Source organism: Benincasa hispida, chromosome 6 (genome assembly GCF_009727055.1).
Source record: "Benincasa hispida cultivar B227 chromosome 6, ASM972705v1, whole genome shotgun sequence".
Lineage (NCBI taxonomy): Eukaryota > Viridiplantae > Streptophyta > Magnoliopsida > Cucurbitales > Cucurbitaceae > Benincasa > Benincasa hispida.
In genome coordinates, this window is record NC_052354.1 from 12,514,928 (window position 1) to 12,542,611 (window position 27,684).

The 27,684-nt window shown below is 39.2% G+C and overlaps 1 protein-coding gene across 7 annotated transcripts; it reads left to right on the forward strand.

The window, feature by feature from the left end:
• Positions 1–854: 854 nt before the first annotated feature.
• LOC120080577 (ABC transporter B family member 26, chloroplastic-like) lies at positions 855–27,240 on the forward strand. Of its 7 annotated transcripts, none has more exons than XM_039035290.1 (19): positions 859–1,449; positions 2,120–2,247; positions 2,578–2,620; positions 10,010–10,054; positions 15,757–15,882; positions 15,967–16,070; positions 21,449–21,503; positions 21,607–21,677; positions 21,942–22,044; positions 23,062–23,272; positions 23,451–23,518; positions 23,802–23,858; positions 23,968–24,042; positions 24,602–24,676; positions 24,751–25,032; positions 25,149–25,213; positions 25,285–25,345; positions 25,890–26,000; positions 26,571–27,240. In XM_039035290.1, the coding sequence occupies exons 1-18, from the start codon at positions 1,009–1,011 to the stop codon at positions 25,992–25,994; spliced, it is 2,115 nt and encodes a 704-aa protein (XP_038891218.1). In that variant the 5' UTR covers positions 859–1,008; the 3' UTR covers positions 25,995–26,000; positions 26,571–27,240. The 7 variants fall into 7 exon arrangements, 6 of the variants coding, with proteins under 6 accessions (XP_038891222.1, XP_038891219.1, XP_038891218.1 ...); XM_039035292.1 differs by having other exon boundaries at positions 860–1,449; positions 15,757–15,879; XM_039035295.1 differs by having other exon boundaries at positions 1,270–1,449; positions 2,112–2,247.
• Positions 27,241–27,684: the final 444 nt, after the last annotated feature.

Sequence of the window (27,684 nt, forward strand, 5' to 3'; positions counted from 1 at the left end):
TTCCACTTATTAAAAAACGACATTAATTGATATTATGTCCATATTCTGAACGAGTAAAATTACAGATTTCCTCTCTTTCAAATTTTTTTCTTTCTTCATTAATTGATATTATGTCCATATTTTGGACGAGTAAAATTACAGATTTTCTCTCTTTCAAATTTCTTTCTTTCTTCTCTTTCCTTTTTTTTCGTCGATGCGACCACAACTTTACTAGCACAATCAACTTTGGCGAAACTACCCACTACTGAGTACACAGGAATAGTTTCAACCAACTTTAGCTAAACTATAGTGCGATAGACACAAGAGAGCCATAAAAAACGATAGTGTTAGAGCGAGAGAATGCTCCAGCAAATCCATAGGAGCAGCTCCGCCCGTGAGAGGGGAGAGTAGCTCCAACTAACTTCGATAAAACTAGAGTTTGAGAGGTTGAGAGAGGAAGAAAGAATGAGCGTGTGATAACAAGTGAGTGAGACAATAAGAGAGGATCAATTTGCGAGTGAGGAAAGGAAGCGAGGAAAGGGAGCGAGAGAACGAGAGAGAGCGAGATGGACTTCTTTGTGTACTCAGGTTCATTTTGATAATTTCACAAAACCTTAGTGTGAGAGAAACAAGACAATGGAAAATAAAGAGAGTGCGAGAGTGAGAGAAGGTTCTGACAAGTCTACAATAGTCATTTCGACCGTGAGAGAGGAGAGCAGTTTCGACTAATTTTGACAAAATCGAACATGCGAGAGCGAAAGCAAGACAACAAATGAGAGTAATATATGAGCGAGAAAAGAAAACAATGTCAGAAAAGACAAGAAAACTAAAGATCGAGACAAACTTTTCTAAGTGAATTCATTTGGATAATTTCACCCATCCGCAAACATTAAAAACCCTCATTTGAAAATGGTGGCAAATTTAATTTCGCCCAAAAACTGGGTGATCCGTAAAAGAACCGCTGATTGTACACCACGGACGTTGGTTTAGTCCATCGGAATTTCTAATGCACACTTCCGGCGTACTCTCATGGACATCGCCTACCAGAATCTTCGCAGCTCCTTCTCTCCCTACTTTCCACCGGCGGAGTTTGCTCCGATGTCTGGTTTTAAGCTCACGACGAAGCTTCAGTTCCCGATTATCATTTCTAGCAATCTTAGAAGTAAAGAGTTTAAAAGCTTTCGCTATCGAGTGCGGAATTCTTCTTTGATGCTCCAATATATGGTGCCCGAAAATGATGGAAATGGAGATGAGAAATTCAAGTCTTTTGGACATTTGATTCGTATTTCACGTTCGTTGTTTTCTGGTGGTAGTTCTAGTTGGTGGAACTTAGATGAGCATAAGCAAGTAGAAATTGGAGCTGCGAAGCCGGTTACTGTTTATTTAACTCTTCGTCGGATTTGGAAATTGGTTTGGGATAGTAATCGATGGGTTCTCCTTGTTGCTTTTGGAGCTTTAACAATGGCTGCGGTACGTGCGATTACTAAGTTCTGTATTACTCCCTTTTCTGCTTATCTAAATATGCTTTTTCCAGGCTTCTTTGAGCATCTGAGATTGAATGTTTTTACCTGTTGAACACCGCAATAATTAGAAAATCTACCAAGGAAGATTTTATTCCCGCGTTTTAGCACTCATGGTATCTTACAGAGCATGATATTCTTTCTTTAAAAGGTCCACGCTCGTCCCAAGGCACTGTATATAGTATATGATCATTGTTATTATTTACAGTAGCTCAGTGTATAGAATTGGTTCTCGAGGATTCTTAACTCTATAATCCAGATGTTAAATGTCGAAGTAGGTGAAAATGTGAGCTGGTAAAATTACGAATATTCGGATGAAATCTCTATGTCAATTCCAAAGATCATAGGAACTCATAAAATTCGAACTAATAAATTTGAAGTCTTCTAGATCACCATCACTAGTATCTATATTTATGTTGTCTGATAGTGATAGTTATATAATTTCCGGAAAATTTTGAGTTTGTATTGGAGAAAATATATTGCCCCTTCATATTGATGTAGAAAGTTCAAATTGGAAAGCTCATAGACTTAATGCAAATTATTCTCAGTGCTTGACCTTTTGGTCTTTGATTTCCTAATTCAATCTCTGTAATTTTTATAATATGATCAAAGTCTTGCAGATTTCTGAAATTTCCATGCCGAACATATTGGCAGAATCTATTTTTTCTGCTAGCCATGGCAAGACTGCTGTGTTCACTATAAAATTCCGGCTCTTAGTCATTCTTTCTTTTACATCGGGGATATGCAGGTTAGTTCTTCTTCTTCTTCTATTGTTGAACCTCAGTACTCATAACTGTTTTCTGCATGACGGGAATAGAAAAAGGGAGAGTGATTTGATAAACTAGTTCCACAAATTGTGGTAGTTAGTTTGTTACTCGATTTGTGGATGCAATTGTTTTTGATATTGACCGTTAAGGTTTTAATTCAAACTGTTTCATGTATTTTTTAACTGATTGACATGGCTGATTCAACAAATATATCGTTAGATGAGGTTCTTGTTTTATTTTGTATTCTTGTTCCTCATGCAAGGACTGGAATTAATATGCCTGCTTATTTGTATTCTTCACATGAATGTTAGTGGACTGCGAAGTGGCTGCTTTGGAGTTGCAAATATAATCTTGGTGAGGTGGCTTCTCTACATCATTGATGCATAGAAATAAGTTTTATTCAACTCAGATGTAACTATGTGTTTTAAGTAGGTACACTTGTGACACTTCTGCTTCAGATCTGTAGATCTCTTATGGTTTTCTTCCCCCCTTTGGCTTATAGTTTAATAGTTCATGAACAACATTGGTAGTGTCCACCACATCGGCCACCAAGAACTTTAATCTTTCTTTGAAAATGATAGCATACAAGAGCTGGAAAGGAGCTCCAGTATGCTTCTCTAGGGCACCCAAGAGATCAAAAAACTCAAAGGAGTTTATACCAAATTGACTGGGTGAAAGTACAATGAAGAAAATTTTGGATTTGCTCCTTTTTTGTTCTACCTGATTCTGGAGTCAGGCTCCTGTTTTAAATGAAAATCTTTTGTTAGTGTTCCAGGACAAAGTAACACTAACACACTCTTTAATTCCACCCTTCTAGCTAATTTGATCAACTATAGTAAATGGGAGAGGTCCTCAAGTTAGTCATTGGTAGAGCCTACCCCAGTCATCTTCTCAGGAAAATAACTTGATGGCCTTCGTAAAACTTAAAATGTCATAAAAGGAATATGCAATTCTAAGGGCTTTTTGTGCAGATAGATTTTGGCTTACAACCCCTGGGTGACATACTTGCTTGTGATACTTCTATGCAAAGCTTCTGGTTCATTTAAAAATATCCGTCTTCGTGTAGTGAGAAAAAAAGCCTTTTTTTTAAAATATAATTTTAATAGGAAACAGATGTGTATATTCCACCAAAAAAACAAGAGAGTACAACCAAAGGGCAGGGGGTTGAGACGAGTCTTCCAGTTGTTCAAAATCATGGAAAAACTAGAATTACAAAAGAATTTTGTAGGAAAAAGCCTAGTTGTTTATCCAAGATTGCCAATGTTTCCATTCATGGGAAAAGAAACAATTAAGTTGCTACTCCCTCATTGTTTACTTCATGCCAGAGGAAATGTCTCGTTCTTTTTTCATGACTTTTGCCCCTCTTAACTAAGGTAATACAGGTGAACACTAGATGGGAGCACCTTATTAAAGCCATCAAAGTATTATGGCTTAATTAGATTAATTGCTACATGTCTTGATATTTTTCATTTAAGCATCGGTGAACAATGAACCATGATGAAAAATAGAAGAGAAAAGAGAAAAAAAGGGGCACACATAGATTTACGTGAAAAACTCTAGAACAGAGAGAAAAAACCGCGATATAGAATTTTATTATTAAAACTGATACATTAGATACACAGAGGCTACACATATAAATAGGAAAGTAGGAAACACTAGAATACAGTAAAAAGACACAAATGCCCCTAGGGTTAAACCCTACTTTCAACACTCCCCTTCAAGTTGGGGCGTAGATATCAGTGAGGCCCAACTTGCTAATACAGGAGTCAAAGGTCTGTCTGGGAAGCCCTTTTGTAAGAACATCTGCTATCTGTTGACTGGAAGGAATATAGGGAATACAAATGTTGCCACTGTCAAGTCTCTCCTTGATGAAATGTCTATCAATTTCCACATGTTTTGTTCTGTCATGCTGCATCGGGTTGTTTGCGATACTTATCGCTGCTTTATTATTACAATAGAGTTTCATCGGACGATTATTATCTTGATCGATATCAGTTAAGACCTTTTTTAGCCAAATTTTTTCGCATATCCCTAGATTCATGGTCCTGTATTCTGCCTCAGCATTGCTTCTGGCAACAACACCTTATTTCTTATTCCTCCAAGTAATAAGGTTACCCCACATGAAGGTACAATACTTAGATTTCGACTTTCTGTCTACCATAGAACCTGCCCAATCAACGTCCGTGTACGCCTTGATGCACCATTTATCAGACTTCCTGAACATCAACCCTTTACTAGGAGAAGTTTTCAAATATCTCAGGATGCGCTCCACTGCTCTCATATGTTCTTCGTAAGGAGCTTGCATAAACTGACTGACTATACTGACAGCATAAGATATGTCTGGTCTGGTATGAGAAAGATAGATCAATTTCCCAACAAGCCGCTGATATCTCTCCTTGTTGACCGGAACACTGTTATTCAAGTTAATGAGTTTAGCATTAGCTTCCACAGGGGTATCAACTGGTTTACAGTCTGTCATACCTGTCTCCTTAAGTAAGTCCAGAGTATATTTTCGTTGAGAAACTGATATTTCTTCTTTCGACCGAGCCACTTCCATTCCGAGAAAGTACCTCAACTTTCCGAGGTCCTTAATTTCAAATTCCTCAGCCATCTTCCTCTTCAGCCTGGCAATTTCTGAAGCATCATCACCTGATATGACAATATCATCCACATACACAATTAGAACTGTAATTTTCCTTGATACTGATTTCTTTGTAAAGAGGGTGTGATCTGGATGTCTCTGACTGTACCTTTGTGATTTTACAAAGGTAGTGAATCTACCAATCCAGGCTCTTGGAGACTGTTTCAACCCATACAAGGACTTCCTTACATACTCAGTGATTAAACTGTTTCTCGAACCCTGGGGGAGGACTCATGTAGACTTCTTCTTTTAATTCTCCATTGAGAAAAGCATTCTTCACATCAAACTGGTGGAGAGACTAGTCTTTGTTAACTACAACTGAGAGAAGAACACGAACAATATTTAACTTCGCTACCGGGGAGAAAGTCTCAGAGTAATCTATTCCGAAGGTCTGAGTAAAACCTCTGACAACCAATCTTGCCTTGTCAATTGTTCCATCAGGCTTGTATTTAACGGTGAACACCCATTTGCACCCGACCGCCTTATGTCCCCTTGGAAGAGTAACCCGGTCCCAAGTGTTATTTTTCTCAAGCGCCCCCATTTCCTCCATAACTGCAGTTCTCCATTCAGAAATCTCCATTGCTGCATGTATACTGCTTGGTATCGTAACTGTCTCCATGCTTGTAGTAAGGGCCTTGAACCCGGAAGATAGGTTACTGTAAGATAAGTAACTCTGTAGTGGATACTTCGTGCACGATCTCGTACCTTTCTCAAGGCAATGGGAAGATCAAGAGAGGCATCATAGCTTTTCTTCTCCTCTGATTCTCCATTGCATTCAGCCTTCTGCTCATGAGTCTTATCTTCTAAGGGATCTCTTTCACCTTCAACAATGTTATCTGCTGGAGTGGGTTTTTCACAACTATCATCACTTGCATCAACGTCCTCATCGTATATAGCGTCCTTGGTACAACTGTCGATATTGTCACCATTTTCTTTGTCTTTACTTACATCATCTTCAATACAAGCATCATTTTCAACACAAATGTTACTATCATCAGGGGTAGGAATATTAGTACTTGGAATTGATGCCGGTTCTAACTCATGGACTGGAGCCGGAGAAGTGAGAGGCGACACTATTTCCTTTCTAAGATTCTTTCTATAGTACGTGATCCATGGGACTTATTCAGTAGGAAGAATGGGTTTGTTGACACTTATGACAGGTTCAGGAAGGATGCTTCCACTCCCAAGTTTAGGTAATATTGACGAACTTGAACCCCAATTAGTCTCTCCATTAGTACTCTCCCCCTGAAGATGACTAATGGGAAAGAAGGATTGACCTTCTAAGAAGGTCACATCCATTGAGACAAAATATTTTCATGAGGAAGGATGGTAACATATGTACCACGCTGATGAAGAGGATACCCCACAAAGACACATTTCTGAGCATGGGGGTAAACTTGGTACGATTGGGACCATGGGTATGGACAAACACAACACACCCAAACACCCGAAGTGGAATATCAGGGATAAGGCGATTATCGGGATAGGACTCCTTGAAACATTCTAGGGAGGTTTGAAATTTTAAGACCTGGGAAGGCATCCGGTTTATCAAATGAGTTGTTGTCAAAGCAGGATCTCCCTATAAAAGGACGGAAGTGAGGTTGACAACATAAGGGAGCGAGCAACCTCGATAAGGTGACGGTTTTTCTGTTCAGCTACCCCATTTTGTCGGGGACTCATATGCACACGAACTCTGATGGACAATCCTCTTAGAGACTAAAAATTCCCGGAAAGAATTATTAAAAAGCTCGCGACCATTATCACTTTGAAGGATAGCTATTTTTGTGTTAAACTGGGTTTCTACAGTAGTATAAAACTGTTGGAAAACCGACGATACTTTAGACTTATCCGTGAGAAGGAAAACCCAAGTTAGTCTAGTGTGGTCATCAATGAAGGTTACAAACCAGCGTTTGCCAGTGGCAGTAGTAACAGGTGATGGACCTTAAACATCGCTATGGAAGAGGATGAATGGCTTGGAAGGCTTATAAGGCTGAGAGCTTAGCGAGACATGAGGTTGTTTAGCCCGAATACACATATCACAAGTCAAGTTAGAGAGATTAACATTGTGAAATGGATGGGGAAATAAATATTTCATATAATGAAAACTAGGATGTCCGAGACGATAATGCCATAACATGTAATCAGTTTCAGAAGTAGAAAAACATGATGAAAGTAAACTAGTCCTATCACATATCCTAGAAGAAGCATCTTTAGTAATAAGGAAATGGAGCCTTCTATCATGCCGGGCAGTGCCAATCGTCATCCCCGAGTTCAGATCCTGAAAAACAACAGCATCAGGTGAGAAAGTAACTCGACATTTCAAATCTCTTGTAATCTTCCTAACAGATAATAGATTATAAGAAATTTTAGGAACATGCAGCACATCTTGTAGAGTTAAACACTCAAAGGGGGAAAGACGGCCTTTCCTAGCCATAGGAGCAAAAGATCCATCAGTAATTCTGATTCTCTAATTTCCAGCACTTGGATAGTAAGAAATAAACTGGTCGGAGGAGCCAGTTAAGTGATCTGTAGCCCCTGAATCTAGAATCCATGGCTTACTACCAATTATACTAACAAGGCCAAGGATTGAATTGTACTTGACTGGGCAATCGCGCTCACACCCACTGTACTAGAGCTATTTTGGCTAGTCTCCTAATTTTAAGGTTGAGGACCTCTATTTGATGATTCACTTGCTAGTGCTCATCCAGAATCTGATTGGCGTCATTTACCATTAGGTGGATGACCATGCAGCTTCCAACACTGGTCTTTAGTGTGCGAGGGCTTCTTGCAGCATTCACACATCGGGGGGGGGGGGGGGGGGGGGGGGCGGGGGGGGGGGGGGGGGGGGGGGGGGGGGGGGCTTGCTGTTCTGTTTTTCGTTGACAAAACCTGACGTCTAAAAAGCAGCAGAATCAGTTGGCGAAATCAACGTATTATTTATAGCACTGGACCTATCTTCCTTGAGGCGGATTTCGAAGCAAACTTCCATAAGGGATGGTGTTGGAAGATGTCCCAGTATCCAATTCCGTACAACGTCAAACTTAGAATTCAGCCCTGCAAGGAAATCATAGACTCGGTCGGTTTTCTCAGACTCATAATGTAAGATTCCCCCACAAGAACAGTTCCAGACCATCTCGCGATATAAGTCCATCTTTTGCCAAAGAAGAGATAACTTGTTGAAGTAAGTTGTAACATCCATCGTTCCTTGCCTGCAATTGTGAACTTGTTTACGTTAAGTATAGAGTCGGGAAGCATTCTGTCATTTGGAGTACAGCTTCTGAACAACCTCCCAAATGTCTCGCGCAGTGGTAGCATACAATAGGCGTTTTCCGATATGAGGTTTCATACTACCTACTAAAATAGACCGAAATAAAGAATCCTCTCCCTTCCATATATGTTCTTGAGGGTCACCTGGTCTCGGTTTCGGTATTTCACCCATTAGGTATCCAAATTTATGACGACCCTCAAGGGCCATTTTAATGGATTGAGACCATGAAAAGTAATTATGACCATTTAATTTCTCCACTACAATAAAGCCTACAGAATTTCCCATTGCCCCAGAAAATAAATTTGCTGCAAGTAAAGCAGGGAAAGAGGTTACCGAATTTCCAGAGTAAACAAGTAGATTTTAAGGGAGGTCTGACTGGACATTTGAGGTCGTTCCAAGCGCTTCTTCGAGAATAGCTATGTTGCTGAACATACTTGTTCTGCTGTTTAATCTGAAGTTGGAGTTGAGTAAATTGGTCTTGGATTGTACTGCCTTGACCTCGAAGGTAGTGTGAGACGACTCCCCAACCTCAAATCTGCTACCCACAGGAGCTTTTTGACTGAGTCTGCCACCTGAGCTCGGCTGGAATGGGGGCATGGTACAGTTGGGATCAGTGGAAATTGGTCGGGATTGGGCAGTTGGGATCGAAGTGCTGCGGCTGGAATCGACTAGATTATGGCCGGGGTGATCCACGTGCGCGCGGTTAAAATTGGTCCAGGGGGCTCCGACAGGTTGAGTGCCGGATGGATCGAGCTAGAATTCTTCGACCGGCGTGCGGCTGTGACCGATCTAGAGGGTTCTGACAGGTTGAACACCGGGCGGGTTGGCTGGGAGTTGTCGACTGGCTGAGTAATGCTTGTGGACAGCTCGACGCGACACTAGAAGCTGCTAACTGCCTGGCTCCCTTTCGTCTGAGCTGTGTTGCTAGGGTTCGTCCGGTAGCCGTCCCAGTCGTCCGATCGTTGAGGGTTGCTGTGCGGGTCTGGTAGGGTTCGTCTGGTAGGTTGGTTGCCACGTGGGTCTGTCTGGCGGCTGTCCCAATCAGTTGACTGGTCTCCGGGTTGGACTGCTCCAATTGGCTGATGAAGATGGGGTAGGACCATCTGGAAATACCGATCTATAGCGTTCTGTACAACAATGGCTATGTCAGTGGTTGTGGTGCCAGTTGGCACTTGTGATTCTCCTGTTAGGTTTTCCTCAATAGTGGCTCGAGTTTTGTCTCCATGCTCCGATACCATGATGAAAAATAGAAGAGAAAAGAGAAAAAAAAAGCGCACACACAGATTTACGTGGAAAACCCTAGAACAGGGAGAAAAAACCACGATATAGAATTTTATTATTAGAACTGATACACTGGATACACAGAGGCTACACATATAAATGGAAAAGTAGGAAACCCTAGAGTATAGTAAAAAGACACGAATGCCCCTAGGGTTAAACCCTACTTTCAACAAACCATAATGTCTTCTCTTTGTTAACTTATAGATGAATTCCGTCCCGTTTCCTTTATAAGGAGGTAGATCATTCCCATTTCTCTTTAATACAACTGTTACATATTACATTATTTGAAAATTTTCTTACTGTCGTTCTCCTTTTTCTATTTGGCTTCTTTCCTAATAATGTAGCTTTGATTAGGATGAGTTAAAAGATTTTGGTCTAACTGTAGCCTGTAGGCCATTATTGCTTCTGATGTAGTAACAGGTTGTTTATTCATATATGTGTCTCTCTTCGAAGTCTTACTCTTTTGACTTATACATTTACATATTTTTATTTACATACTTCTTGCAGCAATATACAGTCGACTTTATTTAATAATTCTTCTACTAATTTGTAGGTTAAACGTCTGAGGGAGCTTCTGCACTCAGCTATTCTCTTTCAGGTTTCTTTTTAGTTTAGAAATAGTGATAAAAATAAAAGAAGAAGAGAGAAAACACACTAATTTACGTGGAAAACCGTAGGCCAGGGAGAAAAAACTACGATCAAATCTTATTATTTTGTTATACTGAAATACAGAAAGACTCCTAAAATAAATAGATAGACAGGAAACCATAGGCTCATAAGAGAATTACAAATAAAACCTCTAGGGCAAACCAACCCTTTTTCGACACTCCCCCTCAAGTTGGGGCGTAACTATCGATCAGACCCAACTTGCTGACACAGTAATCAAAACTCCGTCTTAACAACCCTTTTGTTAGGACATCTGTAATCTGCTGATTTGAAGGGATGTAGGGAATACATATGCTCCCATTGTCCAGTCTTTCTTTAACGAAATGTCTGTCAATCTCGACGTGTTTGGTTCTATCGTGCTGGACCGGATTGTTGGCAATACTCATTGCTGCTTTATTGTCGCAGAACAATTTCATTGGAAGCTCACTGTCTTGTCGAAGATTTGTTAATACTTTCTTAAACCAGATCTCTTCACATATCCCCAAACTCATGGCCCTGTACTCGGCTTTGCACTACTCCTGGCGACCACTCCCTGTTTCTTACTTCTCCAAGTAACTAGATTGCCCCAGACAAACATGCAATATCCAGACATAGACTTTCTATCAACAGCAGATCCAGCCCAGTCCGAATCTGTATATGCTTTTATACCACGTTTACTAGACTTGCTGAACAGAAGACCTTTACCAGGAGTGCCCTTTAAATACCGTAGGATGCGTTCAACGGCTATCATATGTTTCTTATAGGGAGCTTGCATGAACTGACTAACAACACTCATAGCATATGATATATCAGGTCTTGTGTGAGATAAATATATCAACTTTCTGACTAATTGCTGATATCTCTCTTTGCTAATAGGAGCTCCATTACTAACATTACTCAGTTTGGCATTATACTTTGTAGGGGTGTCTATAGGTTTACACCCAGTCATCTCTGTTTCTTTGAGGATCTAGAGTATACTTTCGTTGTGAGACAGAGATACCCTCTTTCGATCGAGCCACCTCCATCCCAAGTATCGCAATTTTCCTAAATCTTTAATTTCAAATTCTTCAACCATCTTTGTTTTAAGTCTCATGATTTCATCAGTATTGTCACGGGTCAAAATAATGTCATCTACATACACAATAAGTACTGAGGTCTTTCCTAAACTCGACCTTTTTGTAAACAACGTGTGGTCTGAGTGTCTCTGATCATACCCTTGAGCTTTAACAAACGTGGTGAATCTGTCAAATCAGGCTCTTGGCGACTGTTTCAACCCATAAAGTGATTTCTTCAAATTACAAATCTGATGGTTAAATTGGTATTCGAAGCCGGGTGGAGGGCTCATATAGACTTCTTCTTCGAGTTCTCCATTAAGAAACGCATTCTTCACATCCAATTGGTGCAAAGGCCAATCTTTATTAACAACAACAGATAATAGTACCCGGATCGTATTGAGCTTGGCCACAAGAGAGAATGTCTCAGAGTAATCAATACCAAAGGTCTGGGTAAAGCCTTTGGCTACCAGTCTCGCCTTGTATTTGTCAATTGAGCCATCGGATTTGTACTTGACAGTAAACACCCATTTACCTCCAACCGTCTTGTGCCCCTCAGGAAGAGCAATCTGTTCCCATGTTCCATTTTTCTCTAGAGCTCTCATTTCTTCCATAACTGCAGCCTTCTACTCAGGAGTTTCCATTGGCACTCATATATTACTTGGAACCATTACCGTATCTAGACTGGTAGTAAGAGCCTTGAACTCAGGAGATAGGTTACTATATATCATGTAACTATGCATAGGGAACTTTGTACATGACCTAGTCTCTTTTCTCAAGGCAATTGGAAGATCAAGAGACGCATCACGGTTTTCCTCTTCTTCACGTTCCTTACTGCAGCTAGCCATCTAATCTATGGATCTTTCGTTAGAAGGACTTCCCACACAATCACCTTCCCTTCCACTATTCTCGTTTGCTAGAGTTATTTCTTCAGTGTTGTCTTCTCCATCAATTTCTCCATCCTCCTCAATTTCCTCTATTTTCTCATCATTTGCATCAATTTCTATATCTCTGTCCACTCTACAATTATTAGTCTCAACACAATCATCAGTATCACAAACAGGAATATTCATACTTGGAACTGAGACCGAGTCAGACTCATGAACTGAAGCCGGAGAAGCGACGGGCGGCACTGTTTCCTTCCTAAGATTTTTCCTATAGTAAGTTATCCAAGGGACTTGATTAGTGGGAAGCGACACCTCTAGGGGAATGGAGTACGTGGACCAGTTAGCCTCTTCACTAGGACACTCCCCCTGAAGAGGACTAATGGGAAAAAACGGTTGATCCTCGAGAAAGGTGACATCCATAGACACAAAGTACTTTTGAGACGAGGGATGATAACACTTGTACCCACGTTGATGGAGAGGATACCCAACAAAGACACATTTCTGGGCATGAGGAGTGAATTTCGTATGATTGGGACCGTGGGTATGGACAAAGACAACACATCAAAACACCCGCAGAGGTACATTAGGAATTAACCGGGTGTTGGGATACAATTCTTTGAAACAGTCAAGAGGAGTATGAAGGCATGCGGTTGATAAGGTGGGACTGCCAGCGAGGATAGCATCGTCCATAGATAGGAGGAAGAGAGGTAGATATCATAAGGGAACGAGCGACCTCAACTAGATCGCTATTTTTCCTCTCGGCTACTCCGTTTTTGCGGGGAGTATAGGCACGGCGAGTTTCGATGGATAATTCCTTTAGATACCAATGAGTGATTAATGAATTCACGCCCGTTGTCACTTCGTAAAATGACAATTTTTGTATTGAACTGGGTTTCTACGGTCGCATAAAATTGTTGGAAAACAGAGGACACCTCAGACTTATCGGTCAAAAGGAAGACCCAGGTCAATCTGGTGTGATCGTCAATAAAGGTGACAAACCACCGTTTGCCTGTAGAGGTAGTGATTGATGAGGGACCCCAGACATCACTATGGATAAGACTGAACGGTTTGGACGGCTTGTAGGGTTGAGAGTGAAATGAAACACGACTTTGTTTAGCCCGAATACACACATCGCACTGTAAGGATGATATATTAATATTATGAAATAAATGCGGAAAAAGATACTTCATATATTGAAAATTGGGATGTCCCAGACGATAATGCCATAACATAAAATCAATCTCAACATTAGAGATTCAAAGAAACAAAACTAGTCCTATAACTATCGTTAAAGGAAGTTTCATCAGTCAGGAAATAGAGCCCCCTATCGTGTCGGGCAGTGCCAATCGTCGTCCCCAAGCTCAGATCCTGAAACAAAACAATGTCCGGTGAGAAAACAGTCTGACAGTTCAAGTCCCTTGTAATTTTACTAACAGAAAGTAAGTTATACGAAATTTTAGGAACATGCAGCACATCATGCAATATCAAACCATCAAACGGAGAAAGATGTCCTTTCCCTATGACAGGGGCAAAAGACCCATCTGCGATTCTAATCTTTTCATTGCCGGCACTCGGGTGATATGATATAAAATGATCAGAAGACGCGGTCAGATGATCTGTTGCTCCAGAGTTCACAATCAAGGGCTGTTTACCATTAATGTTAATAAAACCAAAAGACTGAATCGTACCTGAGTGTGCAATTGCATTGACCCCAACAACACTTAAGTTACTCTGACTGTCAGCTTGAGGCAGAGTCGAGGTCTTGTCATTAGCCAAATCGCTAACCAGAGCCCGTCCAGGCCCAGCCTTGTCCTGTGACTGACGTCCTTTGTAATTTGGAGGTTTGCCATGAAGCTTTCAACACTGGTCTTTCGTGTGCCATGGTTTTTTGCAATGCTCACAAACAGGTGGAGGTTTCTTGTCACTGTCAGATCCGGAGGACTTGGTGGCAAAAGCAGCAGCCTCAGTAGATGTAACTACTGAAATATTCATGGCACTAGACCCTGTCTCTTATACACATCTAGATGTGTATAAGAGACAGCCTCAGTAGATGTAACTACTGAAATATTCATGGCCCTAGACCTGTCTTCTTCGAGGCATATTTCAGAGCACACCTCCATCAGTGACGGTGTAGGACCTGTCTCTTATACACATCTAGATGTGTATAAGAGACAGCTATCAGCTTCCTTAAGTTTGGAATACTGCATTCCATCATATGTACATCTCCAGACAATCTCACGGCATAAGTCCATTTCTGGCCATAACAAGGACAATTTGTTGAAGTATGACGTGACGTCCATAGCTCCTTGCATGCATTCATGGACTTGTTTGCGTAAGGTATAAAGGCGGGATGCATTCTGCTTCTGCGAATACAACTGCTGTATTGCATCCCAGATCTCTTTGGCAGTCGCTGTGTAAAGTAACAGTCTGCCAATTTGGGGTTCCATGCTACTCACCAGAACTGATCGTAGCAATGAATCTTCTGCTATCCAGATACGTTCGTGGGGACTGTCGAGTTCAGGTTTGGCTATCTCCTAGTTAGATAGCCAAATTTCTGTCTTCCTTCCAGAGCCATTCGGATAGATTGAGACCAGGAGAAATAATTTTCGCCATTCAACTTTACTCCAATAATAATACCTGTAGAGTGTCCTATTGATCAAGATAATAAATTTGTAGCAGGTAAAGAATGGAAAGAGTTTACCGGGTTCTCGGAGCCTAGCTGTAAATTGGACGATTCCGGTTGAACATTTTTTGAGTTTGTACCAAGCACCGACCCAAAATCCGCGAGCTGTGTTGGAGGAAAAGAAATCTGCTTTTAATCTCATTAGAACACGCCCCGGTCAGACCTGCCGGAGAGTTCGCCAGAAAAGCGACCGGACCGGCGTCACTGCAGTCAGAGAGGACCGGCCGATCCACCACCGGAGGTTGCTAGTCAGAAAACCCACCGGCGAAGCCGCGACTAGTTGAAGCAGAAAGGTCGCCGCGGCTTCGAACCCTATGGCTGTCGATCGAAGCCTGTTGGGAGATCGACTGGGTTGTGCGCGAAAGCTGCTGGAAGATTGACAAATCTAGTCGCCGTCGTCTGTTCTGGATTCGAGGAAGGTTGTGCGCGATCGACTGCTAGGAGATTGATGAGTCTGCGGCTGAAGGGTGGCTGGGCATCACTCAGATCTGGACGCTGATTCTCTTTGATTGGGCGCAATTCGATCTGTCCGTCGACGGATTGGGTTGTCGTTCCGGCGGCACTCATTTGTTGAAGAAGGCAAGGTAAGGCGGTCTCTAGGTATTGTTGGACAGCTTCCTTAATCGTGTCAGCTATCTCAAAATTGGTCGTCGAAGGAGATCATCAATGGTGGCTAGGGTTTCGTGGCCTAGAGTTTCGTCCCCTTGCTCTGATACCATGATAAAAATAAAAGAAGAAGAAGAGAGAAAACACACTAATTTACGTGAAAAGCCCTAGGTCAGGGAGAAAAAACCACGATCAAATCTTATTATTTTGTTACACTGAAATACAGAAAGACTCCTCAAATAAATAGATAGACAGGAAGCCCTAGGCCCATAAGAGAATTACAAATAAACCCCTAGGGCCAACCAACCCTTTTTCGACAAATAGCAATATCTTGTTGAGCATGCATGGCCGCATCTTGGGTAGATCGTTTTGGTGATTTAATTTTTCATGGAATTAGACCAATTTATTGAAGGCTGCCTTCATGTAGGATATATCCTTCTTTGACAAAGAGACGGTTGGTAATTTGACAAGCAGACTTGGAGCAGATTGTCAACAATTGGCTCATGTTATTGGAAATAATATCAATTTGATTACACGAAATGCTCTTCAGGTTGTTGGTCTTGTTGACTATTGAATAATGTTTTAGTTGGTAAGGTTCTTCTTGTTCTTGACTTAAATTTCTTTTGTTTACTTTCAGGCTACTGGTGCATTGGCCAATTTGCTGACATTATCTTGGCCTCTTGCAATATCTACGCTGGTCATATGTTCTGTTCTATCAGCAATCTTTCTACTTTATAGCCGGTAAGCACTTGGACCTATTGTTGGGAAATGGTAAGAGATAGGACAAGCCGGTTACGTTTTTTGCTTGTTTTATTCTTTTCCTCCGCATTCATCGTCCTGGAGTAGGGGAATTTTAAGGACTGAAGTGCTTGAAAATATTTGTCTGAAATTGTACTTTCTTTAGCCTTGGGCACACACTAAGTTGAAAAATGTTAGAACATGTTATATTTATTTGATTCAAAATTGTTTCTTCTGATTTAGTGTCCGTTTTATGCTTGTTATAATTCTATAATTAGGATTTTTCATTCTTGTAAATATTTTGTGATATTTTTCTTTTCTATGCCTTGTACACTTGTATATATTCATAATTTTGGTGAATGAATAAAGTATTCAGATTTTTTCTCAAACCTAAGAGTTTTACATGGTATCAGAGCTCTCTAAATAAACTTAGGGTTTTTGTGAACCTTAGGGTTTGAGAATTTAGAACCCATTTGTGGTACGTTTAGGGTTTTATGGAGAGGTGAGTTCACACTTTTGGCTCACAATCGCGGTCTTCGGTTCGTTCATCGTCGTTAGCCGCTGCTGCGGGAAAAAAAAAGGCTGTTTTTTTCGACACCGCCCAGTCCAAAGAGAAGCCCAGCCGCCGATCTACAAAACCTCAAAGTTCGGTTACCATCTGACCAGTGCGTGAGGCTCACGCGCCGATCGTTCTTATCTGCCGTCCGTCCATGCGCCGGCGCGTTAGGCGCGTGCGCCGTCCTTTTTTTGTTCGTTTTCTGTGGGCTTCTTCAGTGTGGTTGACTCTTTTTGGTGGTGTGTTTGTTTGGGATATATAGATATTCTCACTGCTTGTAAAGACCTCTCTTCGGTAAATTAGGGTTTGATTATCTGCTGTCTGGTGTCTATTGTTTTTGAGGTAATGGCTGATCCGAAACCAGTAGTCATGTCTGAGGTTGTTCCTATGGTGTCAAAAGTAACTGAACACAAGTTGAATGGATCCAACTACTTTTCATGCAGATCAAATGTCCGTCACTTTATTAGGAGCATGGAGATGGATGATCACATCACAGAAGAGCCACCGATTGATGCTAATAAGAAGATTTGGTGACGGACGATTCAAGGATACTTCTACAAATCAAGAATTCTATTGATCGTGAAATTGTTGAATTAGTAAATCACTGCGAATCAGTCAAGGAACTATTGGAATATCTGGATTTCCTTTATTCAAGAAAAGAGAATATTAATAGAGTGTTTGATGTTTGTAAGACTCTATATCAACCTGATCAAAGAGAAAAATCTCTTACAAGCTACTTTATGGAGGTTAAAAATACATGTGCGGAATTCAATGCCTTGATGCCAATTAGCACGGATCCAAAAGTTCTAATGGCTTAACGTGAAAAGTTGTTTATCATGAGCTTTTTAGTAGGCCTTGCACCTAAATATGAGATGGCCAAAGATCATGTGTTGTCAAGCTCAAATATCTCCTCGTTGGAAGAAGCTTACACTCGAATACTTCGTACTGAAAAGACACAGGCAGTTACATCATCTGATTCTAGCAGTGTTTTGATTGGGCGCACAAATGATTATAGAGGTAATAAGGGGGTTGAATCAAATAGCTTCAAAGGTCATCCAAATAACCAAAGATCAAATCCAGGAGGTATTGTTTGCTATTATTGTCATAAACCTAGCCATACGAAGCGTGAATGCAAAAAATTACTGAATAAGGGTCAGAGGATGCCATCACCCTCTGCACATGTCGCCTCTACTCCTGATAATCTTGACAAGTCAATTACGATTTCTGCAGAGGAGTTTGCTAAATTTCAACAGTATCAAGAGTCATTGAGGGCATCATCTTCTACTCCCATTACGGCCATCGTAGAGACAGGTAACATTTCTAAATGCCTTCTTTCCTCCACGTCAAAATGGGTCATTGACTCTGGCGCTACAGACCATATGACAGGCAACCCCAGTTTATTCTCTAACTTTTGTACATCTACCTCTTTACCTAATGTCACTATAGCTGATGGAACCTCCACTCCTGTTTTAGGATCAGGAACCGTCCATCTTACTGAATCAATTTCTTTGTCATCAGTTTTAAATTTACCACATTTCTCGTTTAATTTGATTTCGGTCAGTAAACTCACTCGTGATCTTCATTGTTGTGTCGCATTTTTTCCCTGTTATTGCTTATTTCAAGATCTTATGACGAAACAGACTATTGGTAAAGGGCGTGAAGTTGGAGGTCTTTACATCTTTGAATCACAAACACCTATGGGCATCACATGCTCGAGTGTGTCGTCTCTCTTTAAAAGCATTGTCATTTGGGTCATCCGTCTATCTCTGTGTTGAAGAGTCTTCGTCCACAACTTCAACATCTGTCTTCTTTAGATTGTGAGTCATATCAATTTGCTAAATTTCATCGTTTGAGTTTGTATCCTCGAGTCAATAAACGAGCTAGTGCTCCTATTGAATTAGTCCATTTTGATGTTTGGGGTCCTTGTCCTGTTGAGTCCAAAGGAGGGTTTCGGTATTTTGTTACATTTGTTGATGACTATTCTCGTGTTACGTGGTTATATTTAATGAAAATTCATTCTGAGTTACTTTCTTATTTTCGTAACTTCCATGCTGAAATCCAAACTCAGTTTAGTGGTGCTCTTAAAATCCTATGGAGTGATAATGCTAAGGAATATTTCTCTCATACACTCAAGTCTTATTTAGATGTCCATGGCATTCTTCATCAATCTTCTTGTGTCGATACTCCATCCCAAAATGGAGTTGCAGAACGAAAGAATCGTCATCTCCTTGAGACAGCCAGTGCTTTGATGTTTCAGATGCATGTTCCAAAATCCTTTTGGGCTGATGCTGTTTCCACAGCTTGTTTCTTAATAAATTGCATGCCTTCTTCCATTCTTAAGGGTGAGATACCTTTTCGTACTTTATGCCCCAAGCAAAATTTGTTTCCCATTCCACCTAAAATATTTGGTTGTACCTGCTTTGTTCGGGATGTTCGGCCTCAGTATACCAAGCTGGATCCAAAGTCCTTAAAATGTGTTTTCCTTGGTTATTCCCGTGTCCAAAAGGGGTATCGGTGTTATTGTCCTAATCTAAATAAATATTTTGTCTCTCCTGATATCACGTTTTTTGAACATACCCCATTTTTTTCATCACCATCATTCTCTCCGAATAAGAGTTAGGAGGAGCATACGGAAGTAGAGGATGATTTCCTTGTCTACACAGTTACTTCTCCCTCCGATCCTCTTCCTGATTCATCTCTACCTGTGGTTACCTCTACTGTTCCACCCATCGTTAAGGTCTATACTCGACGACAACCTCCTTCAGTTCCATGCCCTGTACCAGAGTCTTCTTCGTCAGTGGATCCAGAAACGAGTGATGATCTCCCGATTGCTCTTCGTAAAGGTAAACGTACATGTGCTCATCCTATTTCCTCTTTTGTTTCATATAACCATTTGTCGCCTTCCACATGTTCATTCATTGCATCCTTGGAGTTTGTATCCATCCTTAAAATTGTTCATGAGGCTTTGTCTCATCCTGGTTGGTGTGCCGCAATGGTGGAGGAGATGATTGCGTTAGATGATAATTGTATTTGGGATTTAGTTTCTCTCCCTGCAGGAAAGAAGGCTATCGGTTGCAAATGAGTGTTTGTAGTTAAAGTCAATCCTGATGGTTCTGTTGCTCGGTTAAAAGCCCGCCTCGTAGCGAAAGGCTACACACAAACTTATGGCGTTGACTATGCTGATACTTTTTCTCCTATAGCAAAAATGGCATCTGTGAGGTTGTTTATTTCATTAGCTTCAATCCATCATTGGCCTTTACATCAGCTTGATATTAAAAATGCATTTCTTCATGGTGATCTTCAAGAAGAGGTGTATATGGAGCAACCACCAGGGTTTGTTGCTCAGGGGGAGAATGGAATGGTGTGTCGCCTTCGTAAATCCTTGTATGGATTAAAGCAGAGCCCACGAGCTTGGTTTGGTAAATTTAGTCAGGTGATTGAAAGCTTTGGAATGCGGAAGAGTAGGTCAGATCATTCAGTCTTTTTTAAGAGATCTGAGGGTGGTGTCATCTTGTTAGTTGTATATGTGGATGGTATTGTGATTACTGGTGATGATGCTTCAGGTATCCAGTCTCTAAAGACCTTTCTTCATAGTCAATTCCATACAAAAGATTTGAGCAGGTTGAAATACTCCTTAGGAATTGAGGTAATAAGAAGCAAGAAAGGAATTCTATTATCACAGAGAAAATATGTACTTGACTTGTTGACTGAAACAGGAAAGCTAGGGGCTAAGCCATGTAGTACCCCAATGATGTCCAACTTACAGCTCATAAAAGATGGAGAATTGTTAAAAGATCCTGAAAGATATAGGAGGTTAGTGGGAAAACTTAATCACCTTACAGTGACTTGACCCGACATAGCCTATTCAGTAAGTATTGTGAGTCAGTACATGTCATGCCCTACAGTTGATCATTGGGCTGCATTGGAACAGATTCTTTGTTATTTGAAGGCTGCTCCCGAGAGTGGTTTATTATATAAGGATTATGGTCATACTAATATTGAATGTTTCTCAGACGTTGATTGGGCAGGATCTAAAGAAGACAGAAGATCAACCTCAGGGTATTGTGTTTTTGTTGGTGGTAATTTGATTTTTTGGAAGAGTAAGAAGCAAAATGTGGTGTCACGTTCAAGTGCAGAATCAGAATATAGAGCAATGGCACAATCTGTGTGTAAATTGATTTAGATATATGAACTTCTTGTTGAGTTGGGATTTGAAATCACCACATCGACAAAGTTGTGGTGTGATAATCAAGCAACACTTCATATTGCATCTAATCCAGTATTTCATGAAAGGACTAAACATATTGAAGTTGATTGCCATTTTGTACGTGAGAAAATTCAAAAAGAGTTGGTATCTACAGGATATGTAAAGACTGGAGAACAATTAGGAGATATCTTCACGAAAGCATTGGATGGAAGATGTATAGATTATCTATGTAACAAGTTGGACATGATTAATATATATGCTCCAACTTGAGGGGGAGTGTTATAATTCTATAATTAGGATTTTCCATTCTTTTAAATATTTTGTGATATTTTCCTTTTGTGATATTTTCTTTTTCTATGCCTTGTACACTTGTATATATTCATATCTTTGGTGAATGAATAAAGTATTCAGATTCTTTCTCAAACCTAAGAGTTTTACAATGCTAAATTGTTTCCCATTGTATTATCTTTTTGGGAGAAGAATGGTACTTTGTTACTGTAACCACAATGAAAAAAGTATGGCATTTCCAGTCTTTTCGATGAGTTTCATTTTCTTCCTGTGTGTGCATGCAATACTTTTATTGTTTCAATGGATTATTGAAGATAGCATGTTCTGTAGGTATGTAATGAGAACAGCCAAGCTGACCCAGGAATTCACTGCTTGTGCTCATGAAGTATGTGCTGAAGACTGATTTTTAAGTTGATTCGAAAGACACTTTTGCTTTGTTGAAGTTCTACGTTGCACATATTATTCTTCATTTTCCAGATTGACTGCAGGTTGCACGTGAATCACTCACTCTGGTGAAAACCGTCAGGATCTGTAGTACTGAAAGAAAAGAAGTTGGAAGGTACGATCTCTAAATTCTTTCTAAGTGCCATGATCTCATCACAGCTTTACTGTGCCGCTAAACACAGAGACTGCTCAAATATGTATCTCAATTCCATATCATGATAAAAACAAGTACTTTTATAACTTTAATCTCAGATTTTCTTTGCTGATAACTTGGAAAAGGCTGAACTCTGATAGATTAACATCACATATGCATCAGAGCATCCTTATATTTATCTCCATATGCCATGATAAGATTATTGCTTCATCTTTGTGGTGTTAGATACAAGCAATGGCTGGACAAGTTAGCTCTTTTAGATACTCGAGAAAGTGCAGCATGTGGATTGTGGAATATGAGTTTCAGTACCCTGTATAGGTCAACTCAGGTCTGGATAGTTTAGTTTATGAAAATTAGTTACTTGTGTCTTCAAGGAAATTTAGTTTCCCTTCAATATACTTTGCCGAGCAATTCATTTTCTTTAATAAAATGCAAAGATAAGTCTGGCAATGCCTCCGACATATTGAATATCCACAAAGGCGATTGTGAATCTAGGGAAGAATTTTTCTGTCAGCAGAAGGTTGTTGATTCTGGATATTGTTTGTGAAGGATGTCTAATAACAATACTTGATCAGCTGCTAAAATTTGGTTACTTCACCAACATCAACACTTTATTAGCGCACTTTGAAAACTCCAATTTTATGTTTAGAACAAAATGGACTGCAGATCTATGAATGACTTAAAATTTTCCATCTTATTTTGGACAATTTTTTCAAGAGAGGTCATCATCACAGCTTATAAAACTATTGCAATTCATGGAACCCACTAATTTATAAATTTAAAAAAAAAAAAAAAAAAAACCCCTCCCTGGCTCCCTTTCACTTTCCCTTAAATTCTCTTTTCAAAAAATCACTATACTTCATGAATTATATAAAACAAATAATATTTGTGCAAAATTTTCATTTTTATTCAGAAAAATTCTATGGAGTTTTTAATTTATGTTTACAAACTATTTAAATATACCATTATGATTAGTTTTTTTGAGGTAAATATTTATTCCAATACTTAATATTTTTCTAACGTAACGTAAATGCATGCGTATAATTTATAAATAATGTTTGCATTGGGTTTTAATTTTTTCTGGTTTAACGTAACTGGGGCTCAAGTATGTGGAAACTATTCAGATTAGTTGGGCATTTCCCTTTCCAAAATTACTCTTAGTTTAATCAAACTCACTCGAGCTTAGTAATTAAGTTATCTGTAGTTTTACCTAAGTAAAATCTCTCGAGTCTATGCATCATTTGATTTAGTTATTTTTTTTAACTGATCTCTATGAGTAGTTAGTTTAGGTTCTTGAAGTGCTATTTTCCATGAGTGAAATCAGTTTCTGAGATGCTGCGTTCAGGTTTTTGCTGTACTTCTAGGAGGAATATCCATTCTGAGTGGTCAGACATCAGCGGAGCAGCTTACAAAGTATGTCTTGTACTGTGAGTGGTTGGTTTATGCAACATGGAGGATCACAGACAATCTATCATCTTTGCTATATTCAATTGCAGCAAGTGAAACAGTCTTCCAATTAATGGATCTCCTGCCTAGTGAGCAATTTTTATCCAAAGGCAAGTACTCTGCTTCCTTTTTGAAGGGCATTTCAGAACTGTCCTCTCATAATGAGCAGTTGTACCTTGTACGTCAGTTCTGTTTGTTTCATACGTCATGGTATGGACTGATTGCACTTTGCAGTTCTCAAAGTAGCACAGAATTTGGTTTTTTATGCTAAGATGATTATCTATACAGGAGTGAAGTTGCAGGAGTTAACGGGATGTATTCAGTTTGTGAACGTATCTTTTCATTATCAGCCAAGGGTAAATACCTTTTTATTTCAGGTTGAAGTGTTGTAATTTTCTGTTCTGGTGTGAACTGTACGTCATTATGGTCCTTCAATGGTCCATCTCTTTTTCCCAGTTAATGTCACGTTTCAAGATGCAATGGTTCATAGTTCTGGTCAGAATGGTGCATCTATCTTACATCTAAAATACCTATATGATAGTTTCATTTGTTCAATTCTTTTCCCTACAGCTATATAACCTTGGTTTCTGTCCCTGATTATTACTCTTAGATGACTTCATTGTTTGTGAAATGTGACAGGACATGCTTCTGGAACACATAAATATTACCATACGGGCTAATGAAGTAGTAGCACTGGTAAGAAATTTATGTGCTTAGGTACCTCTCTCTCTCTCTCTCTCTCTCTCTACTTCCCTTCATCAATGCAAACTATATGAGAAGTTTTTGCACACCTATGTTCTCCAAGGTTGGGCCTAGTGGCTGTGGAAAAAGCACTCTAGTCAATCTTTTGCTCCGTCTTTATGAACCAACCAATGGTCAGGTGAGCTGCAACAACTGTACCTAGAAATTTTCATTTAATGAATTATTTTAAGGAAAGTTCTCATCATTTATCTCTGGAATGTTTTTCTCCAAGCGAACAATGATTAACATTTCTTTGGGCAAGGCATTGAACTTAATTTTTGTCATGTGTTTACTCTGCACGAGTCCAACACAACATAGTTGTGTAAGAAGAACAAGTGTTCAGTTCTCTCACTCAATAGACAAAAAAACTCGGTCTTATACGTTATAAGCAATAAGCAGAAAGCTTGATGATTAGGCTTTGGAGGTGTATCTTTTACTATTGTTATTGTAGACACTAAAATGGTCACAAGATTCAAGCTATTAATTTGCTATTTGTATGTTTTCGGTAAGGTTATGGACCGTTGGCACCCTGTTTTCAGCAATCCATTTATTTTTCACTTTGTGGAACGTATACAATATTTATAGAAAGGAAAATAGAGAAATTACTACAAGATTTACATACTATATGCATACAAGAAAAGTAAATAGCATAAAGAAGAAACCACCTAGGCAACTCACTCAGTTTCTCGACAGTGCAGATTTTTATTGATGGTACTCCTCTGAGGGAATTGGATATTAGGTGGCTAAGAGAGAATGTTGGATATGTTGGACAGGTTAGAATTTATAAACTGCTCAAGCATTGGAATTTGATTGAAATACTATGCCTTAACTTCAACTTTTTTTACAGGAACCCAATCTCTTCCACATGGACATCAAGTCAAATATAAGATATGGCTGTCCTGTGGATACTACACAAGAGGATATAGAATTGGCTGCAAAGCAAGCATGTGCTCATGAATTTATCTCATCTTTCCCCAATGGCTATGATACCATTGTTGATGATAATCTACTTAGTGGGGGTCAAAAGCAACGGATTGCTATAGCTAGGGCCATTCTTAGAAACCCTGCTATTTTAATTCTGGATGAAGCCACGAGTGCTCTGGATTCTGAAAGTGAACATTATGTTAAGGTCGGTATCAGCATACCTCTTAAGTAACTTTCATCTCTTAACATGAAATAAATAAATCGAGGTGTGTGCTAATTGTGTGTCGCCTTTTCTGATACATCCTTGTACATTAATTTTAGGGGGCTATTTCTGCATTAAAAGATAATCAAGGTGGACAAAAAACTGTCATTGTGATAGCTCATAGGTAAACATTTTCAATTTTGGTTTCTGCTGCATCTTTAAGATGTCTTTTGTGATATGGCCAATCTTTTGTAGGCTTTCTACCGTAGTTGCTGCCGACAAGATATTTGTAATGGATAGAGGTCAGGTCATTGAGGTCAGTTTTCCATATTTGAAACTACCTTAAAGCTATGTCAATAAAATGGATATAAAAATAATTGGACAGAGGTTGGTTTGTTGAGGTCAGTTTTCCATATTTTAAAGTACATTATAGAAATATTAAAATGGATATCTTATTTTAAGAAATATGTGAAAATGAATTTGAAATCATATTTCTAACACGAAATGTACCCTTTTGTAATATTGATAGATAAGCTACCATCAGCTATTTTGACTTTCTAAACTTTAGTATGAGAGAGAAATAAGTCTGAGGATGCTATTGATGTGATCTATGTTAGCCAGTGACCCTTTTGTTTTTGGTAACACTAGCAGAGACCTTTCATTAGGTAAAATTAAAAGAATTACATCTTAAGTTTACCAAAAAGCCCCTAACACGGACGGTCACAATAATAAAAACTCCAATTTATTTGCTTAAAATTTGAGTTTTGAAGTTGGCAAAGTGAGGAGATGATTACACAATCGTGGCTATTTATATTGCGTAGTCTTTGAGAACCATGACTAGTTCTTTTTTCCATGGGTAGACTGGTAACCACGAGGAACTCCTCTGCAAAGATGGGTACTATGCTCGATTGGTCAAAGTACATAACAATGCGTTTACTTCAGTCTCTGATGAACATCTGGATTGATACCAGGTTACGTTTGATGCTTTTTCCATTCAGCTGTCTACTAAATTGCTTTGTGTTAAATGATATGATATGTAATTTACCTTCACCCATCAACTTAAGTTTTCTAGTCAACCAGTGATTTAACATGATATCAGAGCAAGAAGGTACTGTATTCAAATCCTTGCAATGTTATTTCTTTCCTCCCCAATTAATATTAATTTACCACTTTGATAGAATCCGAAAATATTGAAATAATACAAGATAACCAAGTGTTCGAGGTACTTGGACCCTCCCAATCTTGAAATAACTCTCAAGCCCTGATTTACTCGCTGCTTATCTTCTCCATTCCCCACTCACTATATTTATAGTCAACTTCCCTAACAAACTCTTAGCTAATTACTAATATACCCCTAATATTCCTCTAGTACCATTTCCTATCACACTTGTTGGGTTTTCTGAATAGTTCAAGCTTACAAGTGAGGAAGATTGTTAAATGATATGATATTAAATTTACCTTTACCATTAACTTAAGCTTTTGGGTCAATTGGTGATCTAACATCTTTACTGAAATTCTTGATCACTTTGTGGTATGTGCAGCATAAATTGGCATTGTTTTCCATTTAAAAAGGAGAATATGACCCATAAATCCTCTCAAAGGTTTGTACTGAAAGCTGACTGACAGCTTATGTGGTGTAACTTCAAACGAGTCCATCTTTGTCCTCCTTGGCAACTTTACATTACCTTAAAAGAGATGATAGTTGCTTGCTCAATGTCTCACTGTGATCCCGATGTCAGTCGATACCTGCTCATATGGCTCGGTTTCTCAGACAAACGCTATGGTCCCCTCAGCCATTGTAGATTGGTCGAGATGATCAACCGGTGAAACATCCAAGTATGAGCATGAAAACGAGTTGAGGTGTAATTTGTTGTTCCAAATTGCAAAACAATCTTGTCTATCTCCATGGAATGTTGGATTTTGGAGATATTCAATGCGAATGCAGCACAATGTCTCAAGTAGAGTTACTCAAGAATTGCCAATAGGCAGTTTTCTCTTCCCTGAAGACAGACTTGTGATAATCTTGAAACTTTTCTTTTGAAACTTCATCTTCTTCGATATGAAGTTATCTCTGTAAAGTGGCTTCTAGCACACTGAATTTTGTAAAATCTCTAAACTCATTGAAAATGTTGGTCATGATTTCCCACTTGGCCATGACTACTCCCATTTTCAAGTGAAAATCAAATCGGTTGGTTTCGATGTTTATATCTGCATTGTTTCAATCTTTATATGAATTAAACAAACGGCCGAAAGATTCTATTTTGATACATAATAGTTTGGATTTGGTTTGAATACTACTATTCTTTATACTTTCAATCATATAATGACCATTTTGATTCTTTAATTGACACTTTTATCTAATTTTTCGACTAAAATTTTAGCGCGACACTTGTTTACTAAATTTATTAACTATAGCCACAAATTTGTATTAAAAGGATTTTATTGTGTACAAAACTTTTGCACAAAAAGCCCAAAATAGTCATTTTGTAGAAGTACAAAAATTATGGTAAAATTGTATGGATGATCTCCAATATTTAGGCCCAAAATTCCAAATGAACTCTTTTCTAAAAAATAATGTCAAATGATCCTGTGCTAACATAATCACCATATCAGATAACGAAATTACCATCTCCTTGCTTCTATATACTTATATTG